General features: G+C 41.5%; 1 protein-coding gene across 2 annotated transcripts in view; it reads right to left on the bottom strand.

The window, feature by feature from the left end:
- The window catches only part of LOC145455642 (uncharacterized), a 96,932-nt gene that overhangs the window by 51,934 nt on the left and 19,063 nt on the right, over positions 1 to 25,935 (bottom strand). For both annotated transcript variants that reach the window (XM_080333624.1, XM_080333625.1), the window contains 3 exons: positions 23,848 to 24,034; positions 21,659 to 21,775; positions 7,103 to 7,210 (listed from right to left, as the gene is read on the bottom strand). In XM_080333624.1, coding sequence (XP_080189750.1) covers positions 7,103 to 7,210; positions 21,659 to 21,775; positions 23,848 to 24,034 — 412 coding nt within the window. The remainder of the gene's footprint in view (positions 1 to 7,102; positions 7,211 to 21,658; positions 21,776 to 23,847; positions 24,035 to 25,935) is intronic.

The raw sequence follows: 25,935 nt of genomic DNA on the forward strand, positions 1-25,935 counted from the left end.
CGAACTGAATTATTGAGTTTCCAAGTTTTCACGAATTCAGTAATTGCAATTCCAATCTAATTTGAAAATAATGTGTTAATCCAATTCTATTTCAAAATAATTTGAAAAGCTGAAAATTTTTCAATTGTCCAACTCTCGAATTTCACCGACATGGAAACGAGCCAAACCGGGGGATGAGGCTTTTTCACTCGAAATTTTGGATTCTATACTCCGCAGCGTAACAGTGGCCCGATATCGTCTACTCATTATTTCAAAATTTTGGTATTTCACATGTCTTTATTTATTGGCATACGGCGAACCGACATATAGATTCCCGAAGCATTGGCATTGCGAGTTGGAACTAACAGCCATCCGTGCGCCGCATACTTGCATTAGCACAGATGTGCGTAATTGCAGCTTGGAGGACGCCGTGACACCACGGTGTTCACGGAGCCCGCCGCTTACGATTCGGGAAATATATTTCAAAATCGCCGACGCTTGGATCGACAACACAACCTTCGAGACGACTCTTGAATCATCGATCATAAGCGCTAACCGAATTTGAAATGATTCACGGCGGCCACAGATCGGATTTGTAATCGAGCTAGGTTCTTAATGAAACCAAGTGACAAGAATACGCGCGTACATCACAGGCTAAACCTCGCCATGACTAAGACAAGCCACAAACCCGCGTCCCACCATGAATCCAACGAAAACAGCCGTTACGGCCTTGGCGCAGTTAAAATTAGACAGAAAATCGCATTACGACAAACTATACAAGTGCAACACCAGGATTACACGAGTACAATCCCCATAGACTGGCAGATAGAGAAATTTAACAAGTTTTTTTATGCTTTTCTAGTATTTGCGATGTTTCGACTACATTCTCCATTTTACACAAGGCCGGTACTCGTTACTATAATTTATTCAACACAATGCAATTTCACACGAGCAAAATTTCCAATTCCAATCGTAACGGGACACCCATCGCCCCCGATTGCACCGCGCGCCATTGAGGAAAACGCAAAAGACGGTCCCAGGTGTCCTATTTCCACAGGGGCTTGTTCGCACGCACGGGTGGATTAGCTTTTCAGACGCATGTCGAAATCGAAAGTTTAGGATTTCGGGAATGATAGCCGGGAGATACGTAAAATAAATTGAGCTACTGTACCAACGAGATCAGACGGATTACAAGCGCCAGTCTATGTAGTGTGAGAATGTATTCTGTGCTGGCACCCGACAAATGGATATCCTAATAACCAGCAGGCATACATACAAACTAGCACGGAAGGCTAATTTAATACCCCCTAAACAAACACAGTGGGACTGGAACAAAGTACTCCTACCTTTACGACCCGAATAGGTTTTGCTTTCACATACACGCACTTGGTTATGTTTATAGACTTACGTCCACTTTTACAGTTTTTGACGCTTTCTAAACTTTGGATTTTGTAAAGCAAAAAATAGTTTTGATATATTTTGTAAATCGCTACTTATACTGGTAATTTAGAGGACAATTACGGCGTTACTTCCACACAGTGATGAATATTTCAAACTACAATATCACGACAAACTTCATTTAATGTTGTAACGAGTCATCGACGACACAGGACAATTGATAATTATATTATATTATATCAAGTCGATTTTTTCGGATCCACGGGTTGCATTTAAAAATACTAATTTAAAACAAACATGTTAAAACAAGGCCCATCTTTTTATTGTTGTTGTTTTTTAAGCCATGACGTCACGAATATTCAGTTGTGAATGTGACTTCATAGTGGAGTGGCATTGGCAATTTAAAATACAGGGTAAATATAGCTCCCTTGGCGAAATATCTATACGTACTGTAGCTGTTGAACGGACTATTTGGAGGGCTCCAACCATCCCATTCATCGTATGCGTCTGCTCTAGCGGGTGATAATCGTCAGTCGGCTCATACAAGATGTTTTTTGGAAAGCATTTACACAATCATGGCATAATTTCACAACTTGGAAAAAACACAATTTTTTTTAAAGGCCCTTGTTTAAAACATGTTTTAAACAAAGTGTTTTAGGATACCGTTTGTTTTAAATGCAACCCACGTACACGTACATCCTTATTTCGGAGCTACATAATATATCTGAGATTGGCATAGTAAGGTCTGATTAAAACGAGCTGCCAACAAAGGAATCAAAATTCCATAGTTGGAGACAACGGAACTGTCCGGGTTAGACAAATCAAAATCACAAAACACGCGTTCTTATTTCGTACAAGTAGGTCATCGGATTATCGCATATTGTCTCGAGCCCGGTAAATAAGGTAAGCTCTAACCTTCCGACAGCGGCAATCTTGTACGTAAACAAACGAGACTAAACAAAGAATTAGCGCAGCAGGTAATAGAACAACATCTCGGTCATTTGACAGGCAAATGACCAATACTTTAATCGCTGAGATCGTGAATACAAGACCTTATTGCAGCGGTGTTTGATGGGAAATCATGCGGCAGTTTCATTACCGCCGGACACCTTCGATGTCAATGACGGAATGAAATTCGTGCCCTATTACGATGATTGTCACCTTCCTGTAAATTAATTAGGTGCAGGCGTGATACGAAATTCATAATGAATGCAATTTGTTTTCACCGCCAACGAATAAAACGGGATATCAGGCTGGCTAGTCTAGTTTCGAGAAGTCCCCGTTTACAGGCTTTCATCCTCCGACATACTTCTCAATTTTATCAACAATGCGTGAGTGAGAACAGTCGGGGAAGACGTTCGGTAATTTAAAGTGGTGACATCCCAATAAGTTCATTTCAGTTATTGTGATCTAAAATACAGTGTTGTTTGTTTATGACGCAAACAAACGAATTACCACAATCGGCTTCGAACGCGAAGCTTCATTTTTACACATACACCAACGCAGTGGCGTAACTTATATCTGCCGCATAATGATCAAAGTTATTTGGAAAATGCACGAAAGCCGTAAACCTAGCTTATGAGGATGGAAGCTGATAAAAATCTCAGTAGGCAAGATGCGACCGTGCCATTTCAAGCTATGCAATATGGAGCAGGTCTCAAATTGGAAACATACTAATTATGACTACGTGACCCCGTCGTGGTATTGATGTGTGATGACATCACTATAGAACATCATTTAATAACCAATCGGTTACGTATGCACTAACACTAGTAATATACTATCGTATGGAATACGTTTGCAGATCACTTCTTTCCAAAGTCGAGATGACCATTACCTCACACGAATTACATTACGTCAGGTACAAATTCCAGGCACCCAATCCCAAACAAACCGCTTTCTCAAAGTCGGCGTTTCGACGTTTATAAACAATTCACAGCGTGCGATGTCAATTCGAGGTCGCCGAGGCAGCACCTTGAAATGTGGATCAAATATTTTCAACCCGCCCTATTTTTGAACAGAAGTTCAAAGTCGCAGCAGATATAATTCCACCGATTTCAAAGATGAAACATCGTCGAAACTAGCAATTTCTTTTTTACTGACTCACAATACTGCAGTTTCATTGACAAAATCAAATTCAAACAATGAGATTACTCTCAAATTTAAACGATCCCCTTCGGTACTATCTAATACTATGGAATTTTAGGTCGTTGGCGATATTACTGGGGTTCTAGGAGGATTTCTAACCGTCACTTTGCATCGCCAATAAAACTGGATTTCTTTGCCAGATACATGATAAGTCCGTACGAATATAGTTTCGTTTGTAAAATTACATAAAAGAGGATAGAACTACCGATACAGTACCGGTATACCATTTTCAAATTCACGTGGCGACCTAACTTCGACTTGACGCGTCGCCAATTGGCAAGGTATTACCCACTTGGCGTATCGGTATGAAACGGCGCATGGGACAAAATTTAACGTCAAAATAGGGAATATCACATGCGCAAAAGCGGCATCGTATACCGGCGTCGAGGAGTGTGCAAACCAAATTTTTCTCCGCCGAAAGATCAAATATTGAATATGCATCGCATCACGCATGCGGACAGAGTGGTGCCACATGCCACCTATTTACATTACGAATGCCGCTCTAGGTTGAGCCGAGACAAAGGTATGACAAGACGAGGGCGGCTTACATGAAACTATATTTGCTCGGGTGAAATAATAATAATGGATTTCAGAGACGGCGTAAACATAAACGAGATGGCGTATGCAAAACGCTCGTATCAGACAGATGTATAGTGTATACCGCGGCGTTTTCAGACGAGACGATGTTTAGAGACCAATCGGATAACGACTTGTATCGAAACTACGATAAACCCTATATCCTCGTACTACATCATCATACCGTAGCTCGTAAAGTGCTCGTAATATGAAGGACGACTCGCATCTTAGGGTTTCCATATATTGGCCACCGACTGTATGGCCACGTGTACTGCACAGGTATATCAGCAGACAGCAGCGGTTTCCTTCCCTATCCTGATTCCTGGTATACTTAACACTGCTCGAAAACCGTACTAGGTGCTAGCAGTCCTCCTATATTCGAGGTTGTCATCGACATGGATCAAAACTTAACTCATTTTAAGCATAACTACTGATACCTTTGATGAGCACTAAAATATGACATACTAATGGCACGAGTCAGAAGTAAGGACCAATCTTGTAAACTATGACAATGTACTTCGCCCTTTAAAATTAGGACAAATCTTAAAATTAATGACCCTGTATATAGTAGTGGTGCTATCATGTATTCACCATGACAACCATTGGACAGTACAGGTTCAAGCTGGTAATAATGATGGGCGCGGTATTTATCGCCTTCCTAGATAGATCCCAATTCTGTTATTACACGCTACCACTCAGCTACAAAACAGTATTGCATTTTCCAAGGTTAGAGTCAGTAACTCTATCCTATGTTAACAACTCCGCATGTTCGGCACTGCTCCGTTCAAATTGGTCAACTATGTTGACATCTCGTCTTTATCTCATTAGCAGCAACCCAAATAATTTACGCAAACGCATTACGTTATCTAAACAGCAGCGCTAATGCGACCGAGCGAACTAAAAACGCGGGCCTCTCGCGATGGGATGATAGATAACAGCCTTGCTAGAGTATTACAAAGTTGCTCAATAATAGCAATAATCTCTTCGGTAGCCAACTCAGCGAAACAAGACCTCCGTGGTTGACACGGAGTCGTAAAACCACGAATTTCAACAAAATTCGAGTCGCCGCCGCAAAATCTCCATTTATGCCTTCAGACATGTACTTTGCCCAATCGAGATTACCTCTAAAAGCAATTGAAAGCGAACCATAACAACAGGTATGGTATGTAACGACCATTGCCAAACAGCGCGCTTAATCGTACTCCAGAAGTTAGCGCGCTATTTCCTAGACCGCAGTACGCGATTGCTCCAGTCCATTTTCAACTTGTCAATTGTATCTGACGTAGTCCTGCTTCCTCGTCAAACAATGTCAGCGCCTCGCGAAAGTGACAAGTTACGACAAGTTACGATCGCCCCGGAGTGATCAGTGCCAAGAAAACGTAGCGGTCGAAATCCGCGAACTACCGCGATGCTATCTTATCAATTTGATCGGTATTGTTGCCATATTGCGTCGAATGACGCCGTATACACAAATGCGTTCTAATCCGATAATTACGTAGCGCGAATAGAGACACTAAGTCTACATTAATTAAGGAGTCGTGGTAGATGTTTGATCAACTCCACGGATTTGATTTTAAAATTGACCTGCTTATATTCAGCGACGCAACACAATCCTCAAAATTGACAAGCATTCTACGCCATTACCGCGATTTTGAAATTTCAGAAATCCCTGTTAAGCCAGTAAAGAGATACAACCAAAGACGACACCCAACATCTAAACGCAGTGGGAAATGCACGGAACAGATAGCGGGTTTTCTCGGGAATTGAACGCTTGGGTGCGATTCGGGTAGAAATTGATACCGACCTATTCAATTCATCCGGCGCGTTACACAGAAAGAAGTAAGAGTCGCGTCTAATGTGATTTTTCCTTGTTCCTATCACGTTTCGCACCGAACAGAATGCAATAGTATTTACATCAAACAAACAATCTGTCTTCGAGATTTGAGAACGCTCACTAGCGACCACGTCCGGTTGGAATGTCTAAGTTGGTGTGCGCAATACAGTACTACCAGCAGGGTTGCATTTAAAAAAAAAAATCAATTTAAAACAAACATGTTTAAAACAAGGCCTTTGTTTAAAACATGATTTTAATTTTTTTTAAGGCATGACGTCACGAATATTCAAGTGTGTCGTCAGAGTGGATTGACATTGACACTTGGAAATGTAGGGTAAATAGTATACAGCTCTCTCCTTTGACGAAATATCTACGTACTATAGCTGTCGAACCGACTATTTTGAGGGCTCCAACCATCCCGTGTCGACTACGTCGGCTATATCGAGTGGTATTGTCCGTACGCTCATATATGTTTTTTGGAAAGTATTGACACAATTATGGCATAATTACACAACTTGAAAAATACATAATTTTTGTTAAAAGGCCCTTGTTTAAAACACTGTTTAAAACATATTTAAACAAAGTGTTTTAAACAACCATTTGTTTTAAATGTAACCCTAACTACCAGACTTGGACAACCAGAAAATTTTCGTTTCTACAAATTAGATTAGAATTGGAATTATAGCTACTCAATTTTCTCTAAATTAGATTGGAATTACAGTCGCAAAATGTTGGAAATTGTGTTAATTCCGAATGAGAAAAAAACAAGTTCAGTTCATGTCATGTTAAATCAGAGGTTATTCTCGTAAACAAGAGAAAGTAAATGTCTGTACAGTACACCAAGCTTGGCGCGTATCGCATTATATATTTCCCCTGCAGTATTTTCGGGAAATCAGAAATTACATTACAATTAAAATTAGGCAGAAACATTTCCCAAATTAGATTACCAGCATTTTCGCCTAGAACCGTCTATTGTCCAAGTCCACTCCTGCGTGGCCTTCCTGTTGTTGATTAATACACTAACAGCCATTCAACTTCACTACTACCGCGTTGCGATACGCCGACAGGTAAACATCCCTGCTATTCTTCCAAAATTCACACGTTGTCAAATTTAAATCGACCAGCGGCACCAAACCAGCAATGCATTCAGGACAAGATCTCACTTACTTTTTGCATTTGAAGCACTCCCTGTGGTAGTGGGATCCCTTGAAAGATACGTGTTCGCCTCCCATGTTAACGGGGAATCCACAGCCGTCGCAGTTTCTTCGTGAATCCCTGAAACGCAAAGAACAACAGTCATCGTCCGGAATCGAAATTATTGCAAGACGTTCCGGACTTTGAAGACATAGGGCGATACCAGGGCAGCCGGCTGTTATCGCATTGTCAACCACTGGTTTGAGAAACGGATTTGGAAATTCAAACAAAATTTCGATATTGTGGCCGGATATGAATCGGGTTCGGATTTAAGAGTTTCCTCAAAACCGGATTTGAAGTTAAAATCCGAAAAATACGACTGGAAACGGCAGGTGGTACGATTATTCTGTCATCGTCATCATTAATCATCACGACGCAACAGCACTGGTCTGCCTGTTGACGAATACCTCATCAACGCTGTCCGGCTATTGACCGATATTTCCGGTACGCAATAATGACCGCACAATCACGTTGAGTCACAATCACGTTGAGTCACGTCGTCAGCATGATAGGTCGTAGACTCGGTTCTACTTTTTCGGAGTGCTCGTGTGTTTATGATCTTCAGACTACTTCTACTTGACAGATATTCCAGCATTAATTCGCTCTAAGAATGGTGCATTGGGTTGTGTACTGCGTACGGGTATGTTCCTGCCCATTTACGAAAACTATAGGTTGTTAAAGGTTTGGTTTGCGACAAGATTAAGGTTAGATAGCGTATAATATTGTAGGTGATAACCCTAAAGCGGCATCATCAATGATCACTGATAGGAAACGAAATGACACATTACCCATTGACCACTTACAATTTACTAGAGTAGAGTTTGTAAAACGATATTTTCCGCGTCGGCCATGAAGGTCGTCTACTGCGCGGCAGTAAATCCGTTTCCGTGTTATTTCGTCGAAACTTCCTTTGCCCTAGCATGTTCGTACCGACAATCGCTTCACGCTATCTCTAGGTAAATATCTAGCTGTATATCAACAACATGCAGGTGAAAGGCCAAGATAGAGAGACAGCTACGTGGTCAAACTTTAGTAGAGCATCGGTGAAATTCAACTATACAAGTATATATCACTGTCCAACACTATGCTGCTATATACAAAACGCAAAAATGAGTCTAATCATGTCCAACGGACCCCGTACTTCCCTAAAACACTCAACGGACACTGAACAAAGTGCTACCATCCGCTCGCCCAGGACCATTGTGACACCATCAATGCCTGCATATTAGCAATACATGAGTAACGAGGCGGTAGAATTGATTCGCCATCTCATCAATTTGTACATAACTATAATTAGAACAGATCATTTTCGGAATAGCAATTGCAAATATGACTAACCCGGGAAGTGGGGAAAAAGCACTTCAACTCGCAAGGTATGCATATTGCATATATTACCTAGTACATGTTGAACTGTCTTGACAGTGTCTTCAGATACGCTGAGCATACCAGTTTAAAGCCAGATATAGAGATAGTTTTATGACAGGCGAAATCCCTTGCGTGACCCAGGAAACTGGCAAGAAATGTCAATCGAAAGGCGTGCTACCGCTCCACGGCTATGGCATGACCCAAGGCATCGGTCAGCGATTACTAACTAACGGCATTCGGAACCAGCGTCGGCTCAGCGCATGTCTTCAATCTTCCTGTGTAGCCACCGTTTTGGCAACATTATTTAATCACACAAGTTTTGTCTTGTAACACACGCGATACTGTAATGAATTCGAAACTTGATTTTGTAAATGACCCGTACGCTCGCAATCAACACGCAATCAATCAACTTTTACCGCGCCATCTTACTAAGTGACCAATAGCCAGCCTAATCGTGCTTGTCGAATGAAGACTAGCGCAAATTGCAATTACAAGGTCATAATTATCAAACTCTGCCGGCTTAATATCCCCACACAGTGCACAGTACCACCCGCACTAGGCCACCCAACTTATAAAAGTAACAACAGTTTCCCAAAGCTCCCACCCTAACCGCCAAGGCAGAACTCATTGAACAAGAAGCGCGTAAACTTTGTTTGGAAAATAACATACATTGGCAAAGGAAAACTGTCGCTCCTTCTGTGGCAAGCGTAGTCTGTGACGTCACAATGTCAAATTTTCGAACAATGGGTCGGTGCTTAACAGAAGTTGGACTTGTTAAGACATGCCGCAGTGGTGTTTCGTAAACAAGACACTGGGTATGTAAATGACACAACGCCTGATCGGACATAGGTATTTTACGGGCTGTACTGCACGGTTTGTCGAAATATGCATTTTCAAAGTATTATGGTATCGAATTACATATCCTCCACATCGATTACGCGATGACATATACATTACATAATAGTAATGCTATCGAATATCAAGCAGGGCGATACCACAATTCAGGCGGTCGGCCAAAATTAAGCGCGGTACGGTGTACTACTGTACAACATTACAGAAGCGCTCTTCCTTCATTATATATACTTCGACTGAGTGTATATTGCACATCTACGTACGTACAATATTATGCACTTGTGTTCCAAACACGTTCGAGTCGTTGAAAATGGTCACAGGCTTGTACTGCATGATTCGCGCTTCAGGGTTTTGACTATCAACATCAAAATCGCACTGTGCAAGTGTGCAAGTAGCTTTTTGTCCTAGTGCAAGTTATCAACGAATGGTGCGCCTTAAGAATCAAATCAAATCCATGTAATGGCAATTTCCAATACAATACAATCGATATGATGGCTTTGTGATTTCGTTATCAGGAAGGCATCAAGGCCTTGTGGGGCTAGATGAAACAATCGTTATGCGACTAAGCGTTTTCGCATAACATTGTAAAAACCGAGTGTAAGATATCATGCCACAAACATATATGTAAGTTGTGCAGAACGAAACATCTCGAAGTGCGTATATGTGGGCACTTATTAACCAATAACCAGCTACGTTGTTGTTGTTTGTGGTGTTTGTCGACCGCTGTGGTCATTGGTCATTTACACCAGGCCAATTTTCTTATTCATTCCGTAGCTGCCGACATGTAGCACGGCCCACTTCATAGGCTTTTACAGGACACCGCTTACACGGATGAGATGGCGAGGTGGAGCATAGATAAACCTCCAACACTTAGGCACCGATTCTGAACAACCAACTATGCCATATTTATCACAGGCTAATATCAGACAGCAGCGGTTGTTTCAGCATTCGCGATGCTTGGCAATGGATCGCCCGGCTGTAAACCTATTCCGGGACGTTAGTATCTCAGCAACAACGTGTTGGATGAAACGTACCCGGGAACCCCGACATTGTCGACATTCACATATATTTCCTTCCTATCTTCTTTAGAGACACGCTCGCATACCGACATCGACATTAGATAATGTTTGTAAGCCAACACGAAACATTCATCTGCCTAATCTTCTATATTTCATCTGTTCTTATAATTACGCTGGTAACGCTGTCCAAATCCTTTCCACATATCCCTGATGAACATATTTGACCTTCTCATATCAGAATTCAGTATAAATGATGAATCCAACCGAGTCCACGTCGAACATTGAAATGCGTGGCCAGGACAGTGAGCTTAATTCCTGACGCAATCGCCACACTAATCAAGCGTGACACTGACAATGGGCCCTGGCCGCTGAACTTCAACATCGGCGGATCATAGAATGCCTTGTATTGTATTGAACAGTCTTGCAGACTAATCAATGCCAATCAATCGATGATAATGACTGCATAGTAAATCAACAAAACCTGCTAGTGATGCCCAAATTTTCCGCACAACGCCCCTGTCTGGGTAATGAGCCAGGTACCAGACGCCTCTGCCTCCGACAAGAGTCGTTTTGTTTTTTGTGCATATATACAACGTTGGCGATTATGGCCGCTTTAGGTTCATCCAATTCGAGCCCGGAAACGTCCTGTCAGTCACATGTCAGACAGACATAATCAAGGAATAAAATCATGTAAAAAGCAATTTCCCTATCGAAGCAATCACACTTTTCGTTGTGGGGCATTAAGCGTTGAAAACTTAATCTCCGTTATACTGGAGTTCAGAAACTACATTCAAGGGAACTTGGTGGCTGATAATTTTGATTGATTGGTTTGTTAGAATACGCATTGTTGAACAACAATTAACATCTTAGGAGGACGTTGGTAATGATTTCGGATTGAACGCGCCTTTTACACCGCGAATAGCGTGACAGCGGATCATATATCTGTTCTTAGTCCACAAATACAGCATTCATATTCATTGACGGATTTTCCGAAGGTATTTCTATAGCGCATAACACCCCCTTTTACTCTTCACGCACCCCGATCGCCCAGTTTGTAGCTGGAGTCCCGTTTGGCAACCACTGGATTACAATATTAATATCAGTTTGGCGATACGTTGATAAACATATTTAACTATTACAGAGAATTAGCGTATTATACACACCATGTGCTGAATATGTATGTTTGCTGTTTCAGTAGCCTACCGATTTCATCCATCTCACAATTTTACAAATGTGGGATGTAGATTTTATTGAGCCTCATTACCACTGTAAATCGTCAGGTAAAAGACGATTCTATGAACATAATATTCAAATTCAATATTATAGTCCAATAGTATATTGTTAGGAGAATATTAAGAACTGACGTGAAGTCGGAGTCGCTGGTAAAAATATGTCCCCCCAAAATGCCAGCAATCGAAATGCGGCGAACTTTTCAGTCCGATAGCCTCGATGGTAATACGAGTATGAGTAAAATTATTATCGTAATATTTATACTCAAGTACAAGAAGAGGCAGAGAAGTCAAACTATGTTTTCTAAACCTAGTTTTGATAACAAAACGAAAAGAAGAAGAGGGAGTAGTCTGAGAGTATGGCCACATTGGCCACTTGAGCAGGTAGTTCAAGTACTCAAAAAAGACTTGATCACTCTAAGAAGTACCGCGTTATTGACCAACCCAAGTAAAACATAATACTCAATCGACCAGGCTACTTAAAGAATACAACTAACCTGTGGAAACACGGGAATACTATGTATCTTCAAGAAAAGCAAATCGATAAATTCATCGATAGGGGTGATTTTTAAGGGCTACATTGTTAGCGGTCTGATTACAACTTGACAAAAAAGATATTAGATGGCATATTGTATTTACGATCGAGTTTCGCAGATCGAAAAATCACTTGTCATCGGCACACACACCGTTTCCGTATAACCCGATAATCGTAATTAATATATTTATAATCCTGATGGCTCGCTGGCACCACAAATCAAAAAATCAATCATGTTCGATCGCCACAATTTAAACACGCCTCACCACACCGAGTCCGCCGCGCATACCTTGCAAATCGCTATGCTTTTCACCAATCTGCACAATATATCGGGTCGTCCGCTATTGAACCGCACCGCGAAACTAAAGTCTCCATGTGCACGACTAATGAAACAATCGCTAAACCCACTTTCCGTCCAAGTAGAATTAGCAGCGCGTGTTCAAAGCGGAAAGTGACAATCACAACATCCTATTCCTGTAGTGAAGGAGAACCCACACTTGGAATACCCGTTCAAAGGACGGATATTATTGCGGACCGCAACACCGCCAAAACAACATTTTGTGTCCGCTTACGACGCTTCACCACAGTACCTACAATAAGTCGCTCCATTAGGATTGATAAAATGCATATAAGTTGCGTTAGAATCCACAACTTTTCGAGTTACGTGTGCCGCGTATACCGGAACTACAACGAAAGTTCGCCGTGAAAGGCGCGCAGGAAATATGGCTATTTAAAGACATTCTACTATGCAGGCAGTTCGAAACTTCATTCCGACGAACATGTGAATGGTGTTACTCTGTCAGACTATCGCGTATCATTATTGCAGAAAAATGCTACCAGTCGTATGTAGACCTAAATTTCAGTCAATCAGTTGGGTTGCTGTCACAAGTTATATATTTGCAGATATTCCGTGTTTACATGTTCTCATCACGTATCTTCCGGAAAACCGAAGTGGCTACGTCAGTGCGAATCAATTCATTGTGACATTGCGAATGGTACGGAAATGGGGGCAATAATCCTTGGGTTATATTTTTCATCTGAACAAGTCACACACAATATGTACAATGCGATAAGACACAATACGATGTGATGAACATATAGGAGGATATCGAACGACACGCAGTTGCGATAAGGGCAAGGAATTCGTTCTGAAATTAAACCATTAAAGAATCTGTTTTCGTATGCTGCACTAGTTGTATTCCCACGAGGGGGCTTGATTAAGATTGCTGAAATCAGCTGGGAAATATCAAACATGTACTACGATATACAGTACACTGAATCAACTATGCCAGTCACAGAACGGCAAGCACAGTAAATCAGCCGACGGTTTTCAGAGGAGATATCGAGATATACCGGTTCTCTGCTACAATCCACACCATACGCATGGATTTACCTTTCTACTTGCCTGCTTGAGCTACCTGATTGCTGCGGGTACGATCAAATTCGAAAAACAACCCAATTCCATGGAACAGTAGCTAGCGAACTATACCGTACTGCGGCGGCTACTGCGAGACCGGATGATGATTTTAGGAAACATGCTGGTAGTAAGATATCCGGAGAAACCAAATCATACATCTTTTCATTAACGCATCAGTTGATCTGACCCTTCCATAAAGTCTCAAAACCCTTGCATTAAACGAAGACAACAACGCGATGAGCTTCATACCACGGCGCTACGTGCCAAGCGAATGCACCGAACATCGGGCTAAGCAGGATGCAGGTGTCTGATAAACTACACCAACACACCGCGTCCAGATTGTATAGTCCTATGAATATGAGGTTATGCGTTCTCATATTTGACTGTACAGCTGCACGGTGTAGAATGGCAGTCACGATTCGGTGCGTAATCCTCGAAAATCTGACAACTAAAGTGGTAATAAATAACGGTCACCATGGAAACGTGTGAATGGTGAATTGCGTTACGGCGGCCCATCAATCAAATTTGGTATCTATATCACCAATACGGTAATAAAGGAAAACCATATTTTTCATATTCAATGCACAATTAATCTAATATCTATCTTCAGTTTTGTCAGTGAATATTAACGTCGTGAATATATTTCCAATCACGTTTACAATTGATGCAAAGAATATACATTCCAGACACCAGTCCCCATGCTTTCAAGTCTCGACTTCCCTCATTTTAGAGCTCATCGTGATGAAACCTCAGGTAATGGATGTTAATTTCGACTAGCAACTACTTCACCCAGCGCTGTGTAACACCGAAAAAAGCCACCTGACAGCATTTCATGAGAAGGTGTCACATAAACGAGATATGGGTCCATGTTTCGTTAGACAAACCATAATTTCTATACGTAATCCGCCAATTTTATGCCGTAAATTAACACTCCGCCGGTATATAATTTGCAACCAACTGACTTCAGATCCCTGATCGTAAGATGAGCAACTGAAAACTGAACAGTGAACACGAACAGGAACGTCTTGACTAATGGAATACATTTTACAGCCGGCTGAACTAGCTTCCACGTCCGCCAGACCTGACCGCAATTACAAGCATCTCTACCCTCGACACCAGACCCGCGACACATTTCTGCTGACTCGTTGCGATAACATACGATGACGTAATTCTAAAGACCAGAAAGAGCCAATAAACGAACGACTGGGTTCTCGGCAAAAAGACACTGCAGCTGCCAAAGGCCACATGCTGATTTCGCACGGATCTAACGAGCGAGTGGGGACACATGCCACGATAGCGAATGCATTCTGATGTCACATAGACTGTTTGGCGTCCCTGCCGATAAGGCGTATCGCAAACAGAAATCTATTCTACATTAAGAAACGGTAGCTTGATCTAAATTCGTTACTTTTGGCAGTTTAAGAGTACAGGCCCATAACCGGTGTTTCTTGTGATACCGCCGAGTCACACATTCATTTTCGCGCTACTAAATCTGCTTACACTAACTGCTGGCGTGATGACGTATTGTAGCATAATTTAGCATCATTAATACAACCCACCCTTAATAACAGTTTGGAATTATTAATTGAATAGCACATATACTTGATAACAATCGATAACAATCAGACTTGGTCAATGGTCAGTAACGTAGCACCTTTACTTTCTCGGAGCACTCAAGTAAGCTTGTCATTGTTGCACTAGGTACGAGAATGGTGATGTTTTGAGAGCTCATCTAGCTCTGCTTGAACATGATTTAACGCAAACAAGTAGTTTTATCTTTTTACACCTGGGAATTTTCAAAGTAAAAGTAGAAAGCAATTTTGTCACAAGTTTGCAGACTTTTACGAGTGAAATTATTGTCATGAAAACCGCGTGAAATAGCCCATGCATCACGTTCACGATAGCTGATACATCTACTTGAGCACTCTGACCAAATCTGCTAACAATACATATATTCTCACATCTAAGCACTCCTCGTAGTAAAATTTTACCGCGGAGCCAAGCTAACTGTTGAACCTTACACGCGAACGGCACCCGTTATTTTCTACCGGTAAAAGTAATAGTATTAGGTCTTGTGAGTTGACTCAATATTCCTCAGCATCATGAGGTGAAATCAACTTCGATGCAAAGCATTGCGACATGAGACACGTTGATGACAAAACGCCACTAACGAGGACCCGCTTGACATGGTACGCGACGCAAAATTACTACGGTTTATTGGCCTGCGACTTGACGGTTTTTCTGTGTCATAGCATCGTTCGGAATTACGAGCATTTGACAGTGTCAATGATTTGACTTCAGCAGACCCCGTTCATTTGACTAGCTTGTGGTTTTTTTAACATTCATTGCGCAGTACACCCGATCGGTTAGCTGAAAATTATCATCCACCACAATTTAAAGTTTCTCCAAATCGGCAGACCCAAAGATCATGCGACAATAGCTGTGTTGAAACATATATTTTGAACGCATTTGCTCTCAGATAGTCGACATGCAGTACTCACTTAGCGGTTGAATTACGGTACCATAACTTTCTCAAGCTTATTAAGTAACAAGACTACTGCTAATGCCGTTTTAGCAGCTTCTTACGTAACAGGACATTGTTATTGATACTGTGTTGCAGTATAATTCTGTTTAGGCGCTTGTAAAGTAGGAATAATGAATTACGATTTCTGACAATGACAATTTCTTTTCTAAGCTTGTTAAACCATTTGTACTGCAAAAGGCGTGTGATTGTCTTGTTCCGGTGCTGGCATTTAAATTTTGAGTAACGAAGCACGATTGCTGGGAATGGCATCGTTGCGGCAGCTTGTTACATAACAGGGCATTATAATTGTTGCAATATTCGCGGCATAGTCAAATTCCGGCTTTGGCATTGTGGTGCTTACGCCGGATTCCCTTTGCATCACGGTCGCGATACCGGGAAGTCGTTAGCCACCAGTCACCAATTATGCAAAGAGAATTAGCTTATGTCTGGCATCAGCTTTTAAAGAGAGTCAAGTGCAAACAATTGTCAATGTCGGATATTGTGACCAGGTTTGCCTAATTGGCGAGGTTGATCTTGGACATCGGTTATCTGGTCAGGACGAAATGAAGGATATCAGTAACGAAGTGGAGTCATGGACACACTGCATAACTAGTTCACTGCTATAACCGAGTCGCATTATAATACCTCGCAATTCCGAATTTGGGACACATGATGGTTGGGGCTACACAGTACACAGGTGATCACTAGGGCAAGTTTTTGTTGCACTAAAATCGCGAGAAAGTTGCGCTTAATTTTAAAAAAAGTTGCAGTAATAACTTGCATTTATAATTTTTGTTGAATTATTAAGGTATGCGATACTCGAAAGATTAAGTTGTATAACCTAGTCCCTGCAAGGCTGTCAAATTTGTTACTTTGCCATTTCACGGACGGTCTGGAGAGACCGCCAAAAATTACATTTTTCTCGGTACACAGCAGGAAAATTACGCAATGGGGGAACAATTTTCCCCAAATAAGCCAAACAGCATAGCGATAAACCGTCCCCTAAAACAAATCCAATAACTCACCCCAAACCCCTAGGTATGCAAACTTGACCCAAGGAGTTGCAGAAAAACTCATTCTTGGCGACTTTTAACAAAATTAATGGCCTGAATAAGGTGACCCAGTGAAATTTAATTTTCGGCGGTCTCGCCTGGACGTTCGTGAAATGAGAAACCATCTCAAACTTAAACGACAGACGGGGCCTACGACCCTCCCCCCCCCCCGGCGACAGAATTACTAAATCGATCTATTTACGTATTGTTCGGACACGGTCGTGCTTGGCAGGGGTAGTTGAACTCTTGCTGTCATTGTGTGACAGATAACACAGTGAGATACAGGATGCAGCTGACCTATCATATAGCTATTTGTTATGCAAATCAAGGAGAATAAAACCATACTAGAAATAGCCTAAAGCATGTCTTTCAATCACTCCTTTACATTTTGACGCAATATTTGATAAAAGTTGCAGTAAAATTGGTATATGAAAAAGTGAAAAGTTGCAAAAAGTTTCACTATATAATCCCTCCAAACAGCTTATCAAAACATAATTGTATTGTATATAGATTCTGAGTATCTTGGAAGCTGTCGGAAGCTGTAAAAAATGTTGCAAAAACTTGCCCTAGTGATCACCTATGAATTGTTTGTAAGCAATCCACTAGCGAAAACCCAAAATGTTGCTGCATAACAAGAGTAGCTGGATCTGAAAGCTAGTTTGAAAAGAACACTAGCCTGAATTCTGAGTTGATCAAAGACCAATCACAGGTCACACCGTATCGTACTATACGTGTATGTATAATCAATTAATCATATTCATGATCAGCGTTTTTATTAATTTCATCCGCTCAAGACAGATATTGTCGGGAGCGAGTAGCGTAGCGGCAAGCTCCAGTGATGCAGTATCAATGGTTTGCAGATTCCAAAATTTAGCATGACTATAGATAACATACGGGCAGATAGGCCTACGCGTCTGACCGAGCTTCAAATCAAATATTTCCAGTCGGCTCTATATCCGCTCGCGCCGTAAGTGGGCGCTCAAAGCCTGTGTCACGAAGTAAAGCGAGCCCAACATTTCGTACGAGTTAAATAAGGAGTGTGCTGTGCGAGAATTTTATGGCATTTTCCAAAACTTTATTCGTTCGCTAACAATATTATTACCGGTTCGAGACACCGCAGGATTGCGATATAATGAAGGGAGAGAAAGGGGTCGATGGTTGAAGTCAAACACCCACTACGTAAGGAGTATAAAACTACTCCAACAAATGATGCCGTGACGAGCTGCACAGCACAGTGTACAGTACACGCAGTGTTGCTCCGAAAATAAGGCTCAAGTGTCATAATGTTCAGAGTCTTATTTTCGGATAAGCACGGCACATGCGTAGTTTAATTCAGCGAAGTCCTTTGTATAAAGGTTTTCTAGAGACGCGATTGTCACTATGTTTGAAATGGATTCACCCAATACTGTAAGACTGCACGCATCTTCCAATCTCTTCCCGCGGAAGAATACAGTTCGAAATCGTTCAAATGGACTAGTGTGTTTGTAAAACGAGACCAACGCCTGACGCATGATCGGAACTATATTTAGCCTCAAAATGGACACAAAATGAAACAAATAACAAATTTAAATTCACTCGAAAAGGAGCAATATATTATGGTATACCACGGTTTGCAGATTGTGTGTCGCAAAACACACGTAATTGAGGGGACTCCAAAACTCTTAAAGTTTGGCGGTAACTATCTCATTGCATCCAACAGTGATGTTATTATGATCCTGTCCCAGAGTAATTGATAGTATGTCAAAGAGGAATACAGTGCATGGATCAGGATCGCTCTAATCACCAAACACACGGGCCCCTCATATTGTACGAATGTACATCCGTGAGTATGTCATATGGCTTTGGACCAGTATAGTCGAGATACCGCTGCTGTTTACACAAAAACTAAATGCACCTCAACTTGTGCGTGAAGTTCCGGAAAAGATGAATTACGTCAAAAGTGAAGTTATTGTTTCAAGTGTGATAAAGTGACTTGTAATAAAAGCGCAATTTTCCATTCGCGCGGCTATAATTGGCGTCAGTGTCTACTGTAGAACGTAGTGCGTAGTAATAATAATACTCTCATACTAAATAACTACAGTAAATGCTTGCCTCGTCAATCTCATTCTACTTTACTAACGCTATAACGAAAATATCCAACGATTATATTTTATAATATATCTTCCGACGTGTGATTGGAGTGACGAGCGTTGCCTACAATTACACAAAACCCGACACCATGCCCGGATTCTAAGTTCGAAGTTACAAAAGAGCAACGCAAGAATTTCTGGTAGCCAAAAATTGACTTGACTAGAAAACGACTGTCCGCATGAAATTACGACGTTTAGCACATAGGACATACACCATATCATTGAAATTCATTTTAGAGCGGCGATGCTCATTTACCATTCATTTACCAAATGGTAAATATGACCTCACCTTTGCCACAAAGTTCCAGTGAGGCGAACTTCTTTTTACTCGATTGAGCCCGATCGTAAACTTCCTAATATAAGTTACGCCCCTTAAACAATCCACAAGGTCAAGTCTGTCAACGTCACGCAACATGTCGCGAACAGAGTACAAGCGCGATTATTCAATCTCCACAATTCAAAGTTGTCGCGATTTTATATTTACCGCATGAAGAATGGAATGAATATTTATGATCGAGTGCACCATCGGCGCGCTTGGACGATGGAGATGCGAAAGGAACACAAAATTATCGAGTAGACATCGCCGTTTTTTCAATATACGCGGGCGGATACCGGTTTCACAGGCAATTCTTTGGCCGGGGATCGAGCCCACAACCGACCGATCGAAACGCCGCGTGTCATCACACGAAATCACACAGGGAAAGGCTAGGGTGCGACGCCGTTTTTAAAATGTCGATATTACTAAGATACCTACATTACCATGCACATCCCCCAAGAGACATTGCGAATTTGAGTTGTATGGAAAACATGCTGTTCTCGAACGCGTTTGAGAATTATCCTTTTATGATATAGTTTTTTCGATTAGTAATATTACTACAATTGTAAGGCAGTGAAAATAAGAATGGAGTCGAAGCGACTTGGTGATGTCAATCAATAACACTCGCACCTTGACTAACAAATATAGTATTAAAATGAAAAAAAATGTGTCGAAATGAGCACACAGTTTCGCACACTCAATGAGAAATTTGAAGAACTATTCGGATGTACAGACCTTCAATATACAATTGGATAGTGTATTCATATTCAAAGAAAGCGGAATATTTTCGGCTGACGAGTACTGTCGATTAGCTCTGACGAGTGTCAGCCGGGTTTATTTCAATATGCATAGATATGATTCAATGAGATATAGCCTACATCACTATCAGAAACGGGCACGCAATGAAGAGACATGTTACAGCACTACTGGGTCCAGGCGAATTTGGTGTGGCGAATTAGGTCAATAATCTCATTACAAACGCTGGTATAGTCATCTGGTAGACACTCGGTATATTTATTTTAGACACACGCATCAAACATGCGCATAAAGACTACCCGTGTCACAGATGTAAAAGACTGGACCACAAATAAAAACCTTCACGTTATTTATCAGGATAAGTTTACTAGACCACGACCTGACATAGCGATCTCGCCTTCCGACACATGCCACTTTTTTGTCACCTGTTCTTTTATATTATCTTCGTTTACTTTTCATTGAGTGTGCATGTGCATTGTGCATATGCCTCCTTTTTTATATCGCCTAGGCCAGGTGGGCGTCTGATTTCGAAGACTACTCCAAGTCGTTTCGACTCCTTCCTATCTTTCATTGTATCGCAGTCATGTGGTGTATTGAAATGATGAAATTTTAGCAATATATTGAATAAAATTTAATATGGCTTGCTCAATGTCCATTATCCTATGGCTCAGGTGTCACCAACCTTTTTGAAACCAAGAGCTACTTCTTGGGTACCCCTACCAAGAACAGAAAACTCTTATTCACCGGGTCTCACACCAGCGTCTCCGGGCTCAGTTGCGTTGCCGCACTGCGCGCCGAAGCGTCAATCTTCGAGTCGAGACTCGGGAATGCTAACTAGATTCCCGTTAGGCCTCCGCGTGGGCGAAGACCAGCAACGCTCCGATCGACTGACCCATGCAAGAACAGTATGGTTCAACTGCTGCTAATACTAAATCCGCTTTGCTACTGCGACCGCGGATACTCATTTGGTCCTCGCGCGTTACCAGTAGCCCGCAGGCACCGCGTTGGTGACCCCTGCTATAGCTCAAAAGTCCCCGCGATGGTTCATAAAAAATACACATTGACTCGGACAAGCTGTATGTTTACGTCATGGACTATAATACGCGGTGGTACCAGTGAACGAATAAGTGTACGAGGCAGAAGTGCATCGTTCATCCTCACGACACCCATTATCATCTATTCATGCTACCGCCTGCTAACTTTATACCGAAAACGATTGTCAATACAATATATCACCTCTCATTTCCTGTAAACTACACATGAACTCCGATTTAACCCGGCATGGCAAAAACAGTCGGAGAAAATGACATCACGGAATACATAACATCCACTCACCGGGCTATGCCGGAGCCGGACGCCGCGTTGTTCGGTTTGGAGTCCGTTATCTTGCCGAATTTCTTCCGGATGCTCGACCGCGCCGAAAACTTCTTCGGTGACGCAGCCGCTTTCTCTCTGTATACCGGCGAAGGCATAACTATGAGTAAACCGAGGCGATACCGACAATAGATTCTGATAGTACGAAAACAGGACCGTCAAACAGCCATTAGACCTGACGGCGGAGAAAATATTCACTCCCGCGCAGTTATTATCTGGCCGTTGACAGATGGTAGATAAAATGAATTTTGGATTGCAAATTATCTGCGTGGCGTTAAAGTCTGCGCACTTCAGGCTAAAGATTCATTTTGTCTTCTGATATATACGCTTATTAATAAGCTGATCTGACAAGTAACATATCCGGTATGTATCAACGCGGTTTTATATTCCCAACACCGTTAACGCTCTCTACGATACGGGTGTGTGATGAAAGTATGAAGTCACTTGCTTTTGAGATGGCCAATTTCCGAGTGAATCACGACCGGTTTAAGCGGCACGTATCGTATACGCGTAGTGCGTGCGAGTGGTCATATTGATTGGCCTAGATGAGATGTACGCGAATTCTTATGATAGGATGGTATGAACATGGGATGCTATATAGATGTCGCGGGAGCTAAGTATTGTTAACAAAGTCCATAAGTTCAAAGACGTATATACAATTGAATAATATACCGTATTCATATTGAAATAAACCCGAATATTTTCGGCTGACACTCAACAGGGGTAATCGTCGGCAACTAGCAGAGAATTGGAAAAAACATTGTATAATATATCGTAATCGTATGACGATTATCCTAGGTCGTGTATGAATATATTATTCAATCGTATATTGAAGTTCCGTACCTCCTTGAGTCTCCTTAAATAACAGATTTCATCGTCCTCAATTATGCTTACTAATTCGACTACCGTGGTGGGAAGTAGGCGGGCAAAACGAATAACAGACTCCAATTCGATTCGGATAATGCGCTTCGAGAATCGAATCAGATGACTCGAAGCGAATCAACGGGAATTATGACACAGTTACGTGCCCAGAAAAACCATTTTCATAAATAGATGGCAATGTGTATACATTATAGAACAAAGATGAAACAATGATGGTGCGCACCGCGCAAGACAACGGAATTTTGATGCGCATTGCTGGTACCTCATTTCGGTTATTAAAAGTAGTGAATCGATTCGATTTAGGCGTGATCTACGCCGGCCATGATTCGATTTTGCCAGTCACTAGTGATAAGCCTGTTCTTTGCTTTGCACGTGACACTTGTTACAAGCCAGAACTCCTCTTATCTGGCATGTAATCAGGCGGGACCTACTTTCTCTCCTGTCTGTCCTTGTCTCTCTCGCATCGTGTTGATGAAATCTACGTTCACAACACGTTCATGAATTTTTCATACGAGCAATATAAATTAGATTATTTGAGATGTTTACGTGACTTATGTCTTTGTTTCGCAAAGTCAGCAATGCATGTAATAATCTATATATATCCAAGCATGGTTTTCGGTATGTTATGACTTACCCCTACGTGTCAATAAGCTTCGAGAATGTGGAGGATTGTTCAAAAATAATTTTTTTCCCGTATTCCAGCCATTCACTGATTAAATTGTCAAGTTACCCTAACAAACCGCTACACACCCAATTTGGTTCAATTCTAACAATTATAGGACTCCGCAGATCCAATTAAAAATTTTTATTTATTAGGGAAATATTTGAAAAAAATTCAAATTTTTCTGCCAACCCCATGAAATTGTTGAGCTGTCTTCAAAGACATTGGTTGCAAAACAATTTTGAGTAAATTCCGACCAGTAGAAGCGGAGTTATGTGAGTTTTTCGATGATAATTCCCGGATTATCCACCGATCAAGGATAGCCGAGGAAAATTCTCATTATAAAAAGACTTGATTATCGACTCATAGTTAACGAACCGTATTTTGTCTAGACTCACTCTACAAGTCTACACGTCTGGTAGTACTTGCGCTCCGTGATAGCAAAATATACATAGCATCAAGCTATATGGCAGAGTGCACTGCCGGAAAGGCATGAATCATCAAATCTACATATTCACTGGAAGCCCATGATCGTCCGACTGTTTACTACTTCGCAAAAGGCATCGATGACGATAGCTGTCTTGTATGTGCGTAGGAATGCTCTTACTTTTTGCTGTCCATTTCGAAAAGGTCGGGTTTACTCATATCCACTGCGTTTCTTCTCCGATTCTTAGTAGGAGTCGTAATTCCCGAGTCTTTGCCGATGGACGTCCCGGAATTCTTCCTGAATCCGCTCTTGAACGGCGAATCGACTTGATCGCTGTTATTCGACGCTATGCTACCGGTACTGCCCGCTGTGAATGAGAAATGCCGAAGCCTCGCGTCAATTGTCTTATCGCGTTACAGAGTGAGAGATATCTGACGGTGTGCGATATCATATTCGAGAAATGTAAGTCAATGTTGTAATTACATGTACGTGTACGTGGTACATATAGGGCGATCGCGATGACACTTATATCATATTCATTGTGGTTTTACCATCACAGTTTCCGGCTGTAGATAGGTATTGAAAGGTAATATACAGCTGTAGAAGCGTATATAGATGCGAGAGTGGTGAAAGTAGTTGGCGTGATTCTCAAGTAGAAGTAGAAATTATGTGAATTTCTACGATTTTCATGATACGAAACAACTACTTCAAGTATAGATGTAGATTGTAGATTGTAGACGAGAAGCGCGAAAGTAGTACCCTAGCGGGAGAGACATATGACGCTGACAATGCGTGGGTCGAAAATGTGATATTACTATTGTGCAAAGCTCCATTATAGATCGTTTATATCCGCGACCCGATTTTATCTAATATGCCAGAGTAATGGTTTCCATTACCTTATTCGCCAATCATGATCGAATTTATCACCTGGGTACATGTTAACTCGCGCTAATGCGAAACTTTTGACCCTGATATAACTATGAATAGCTGTTGAACAAAATTCTGGAGCAAACTTTACGATCGGGCATCATGATTCATAAAGTAATGCGGATGAGCCATACGTGTGAATTTTGAATTCCGTGCTTATTGAAAGGAAGACTGTGCTATGTCAGCGCAACAAAACGCGACACACTTATGAATGGAAACGGTTGCATTCCTGTACTGTTATTGATACAGATGCCTATTCGGCACGGGTTGCCGCAACGGAAAATAGGCTGACCACGCCGTATTATTTATCTAGGCGGCAGTGACCCGACCACGGGACCTTATAGAGTGCAAAAGGTCGTCCATCTCTAATGGGTATGTAGAAGCGAACGTGAGTCATGGAATTCTAAAAGATTCGTTGGTACACAATTGAATAGTATATTCATATTGAAATGAACCCGAATATTTTTGGCTGACACTCGTCAGGGGTAATCGTCAGCAGCTTTGGATTAAGCAGAAACCTTGCTAGTTCAAAGGATGTAACGCAGCGTGAATAATATTGCGCGTGTGGCAAATGTATCTGGGGAAGTGTTACGAAGTGTAACAAAGACTATACTATACCACTGCCACAATTGCAATCGATTCATCATCCAAACTACTGTTTCATCATATCGGGAATATTGACCCAAAATAGCCTTCTTTCCCTATCCTTGCGAGTACCTTAGAGTCCCATTTCTGATCTGCTAACACCACACCCATGTAGATTGGGCTATTTGAAATAAGCAGCCATACGTAATTCACCAAATCAGAAACATAATAACCGTAACCAACTACACCAACGGATAAAGCATTGATTTTAACCAAAGCCGCATTGCCACAAGCGCAGGGATGGTCAAAGTAGTCATTGTTGGTGACCAAGTAAAAGTAGAAGTAGAGACTTCCAAGTAAGTAAAAAGTGAATATTTTAGTGCCAGTTTTGCATAAATACCTGTCAACCTAATATTACAAGTGGAAACAGTCTAAACCAGTGGTTCCCAAACTTTTCAAGAAAATTTACGAAATGGTCCAACTAACAATTTTTAGAAATTACTTACGGTCTCTTACCAAATTAACATAAAACAACATGTTGGATTTTATGGTGTCAATGTGACGGGTGTAGCTGATTTTTTTGCGACCAGCTCGGCTGTGTTTGGTTGCGTTTTTGACAACGCAACCCGTGAGCCGCATACATACAGAATACACATTCAAATTCATATTCAACCCCCTAAAAATCTGATATTGACATTCATAGGGTGATCAACCCAATTTCTGAGCGACGAAGCCTTCAGACTCCTCTCACATCTA

The sequence above is a fragment of the Botryllus schlosseri genome, chromosome 14 (assembly GCF_051294905.1).
Source record: "Botryllus schlosseri isolate E-star chromosome 14, Bs_hap1, whole genome shotgun sequence".
Lineage (NCBI taxonomy): Eukaryota > Metazoa > Chordata > Ascidiacea > Stolidobranchia > Styelidae > Botryllus > Botryllus schlosseri.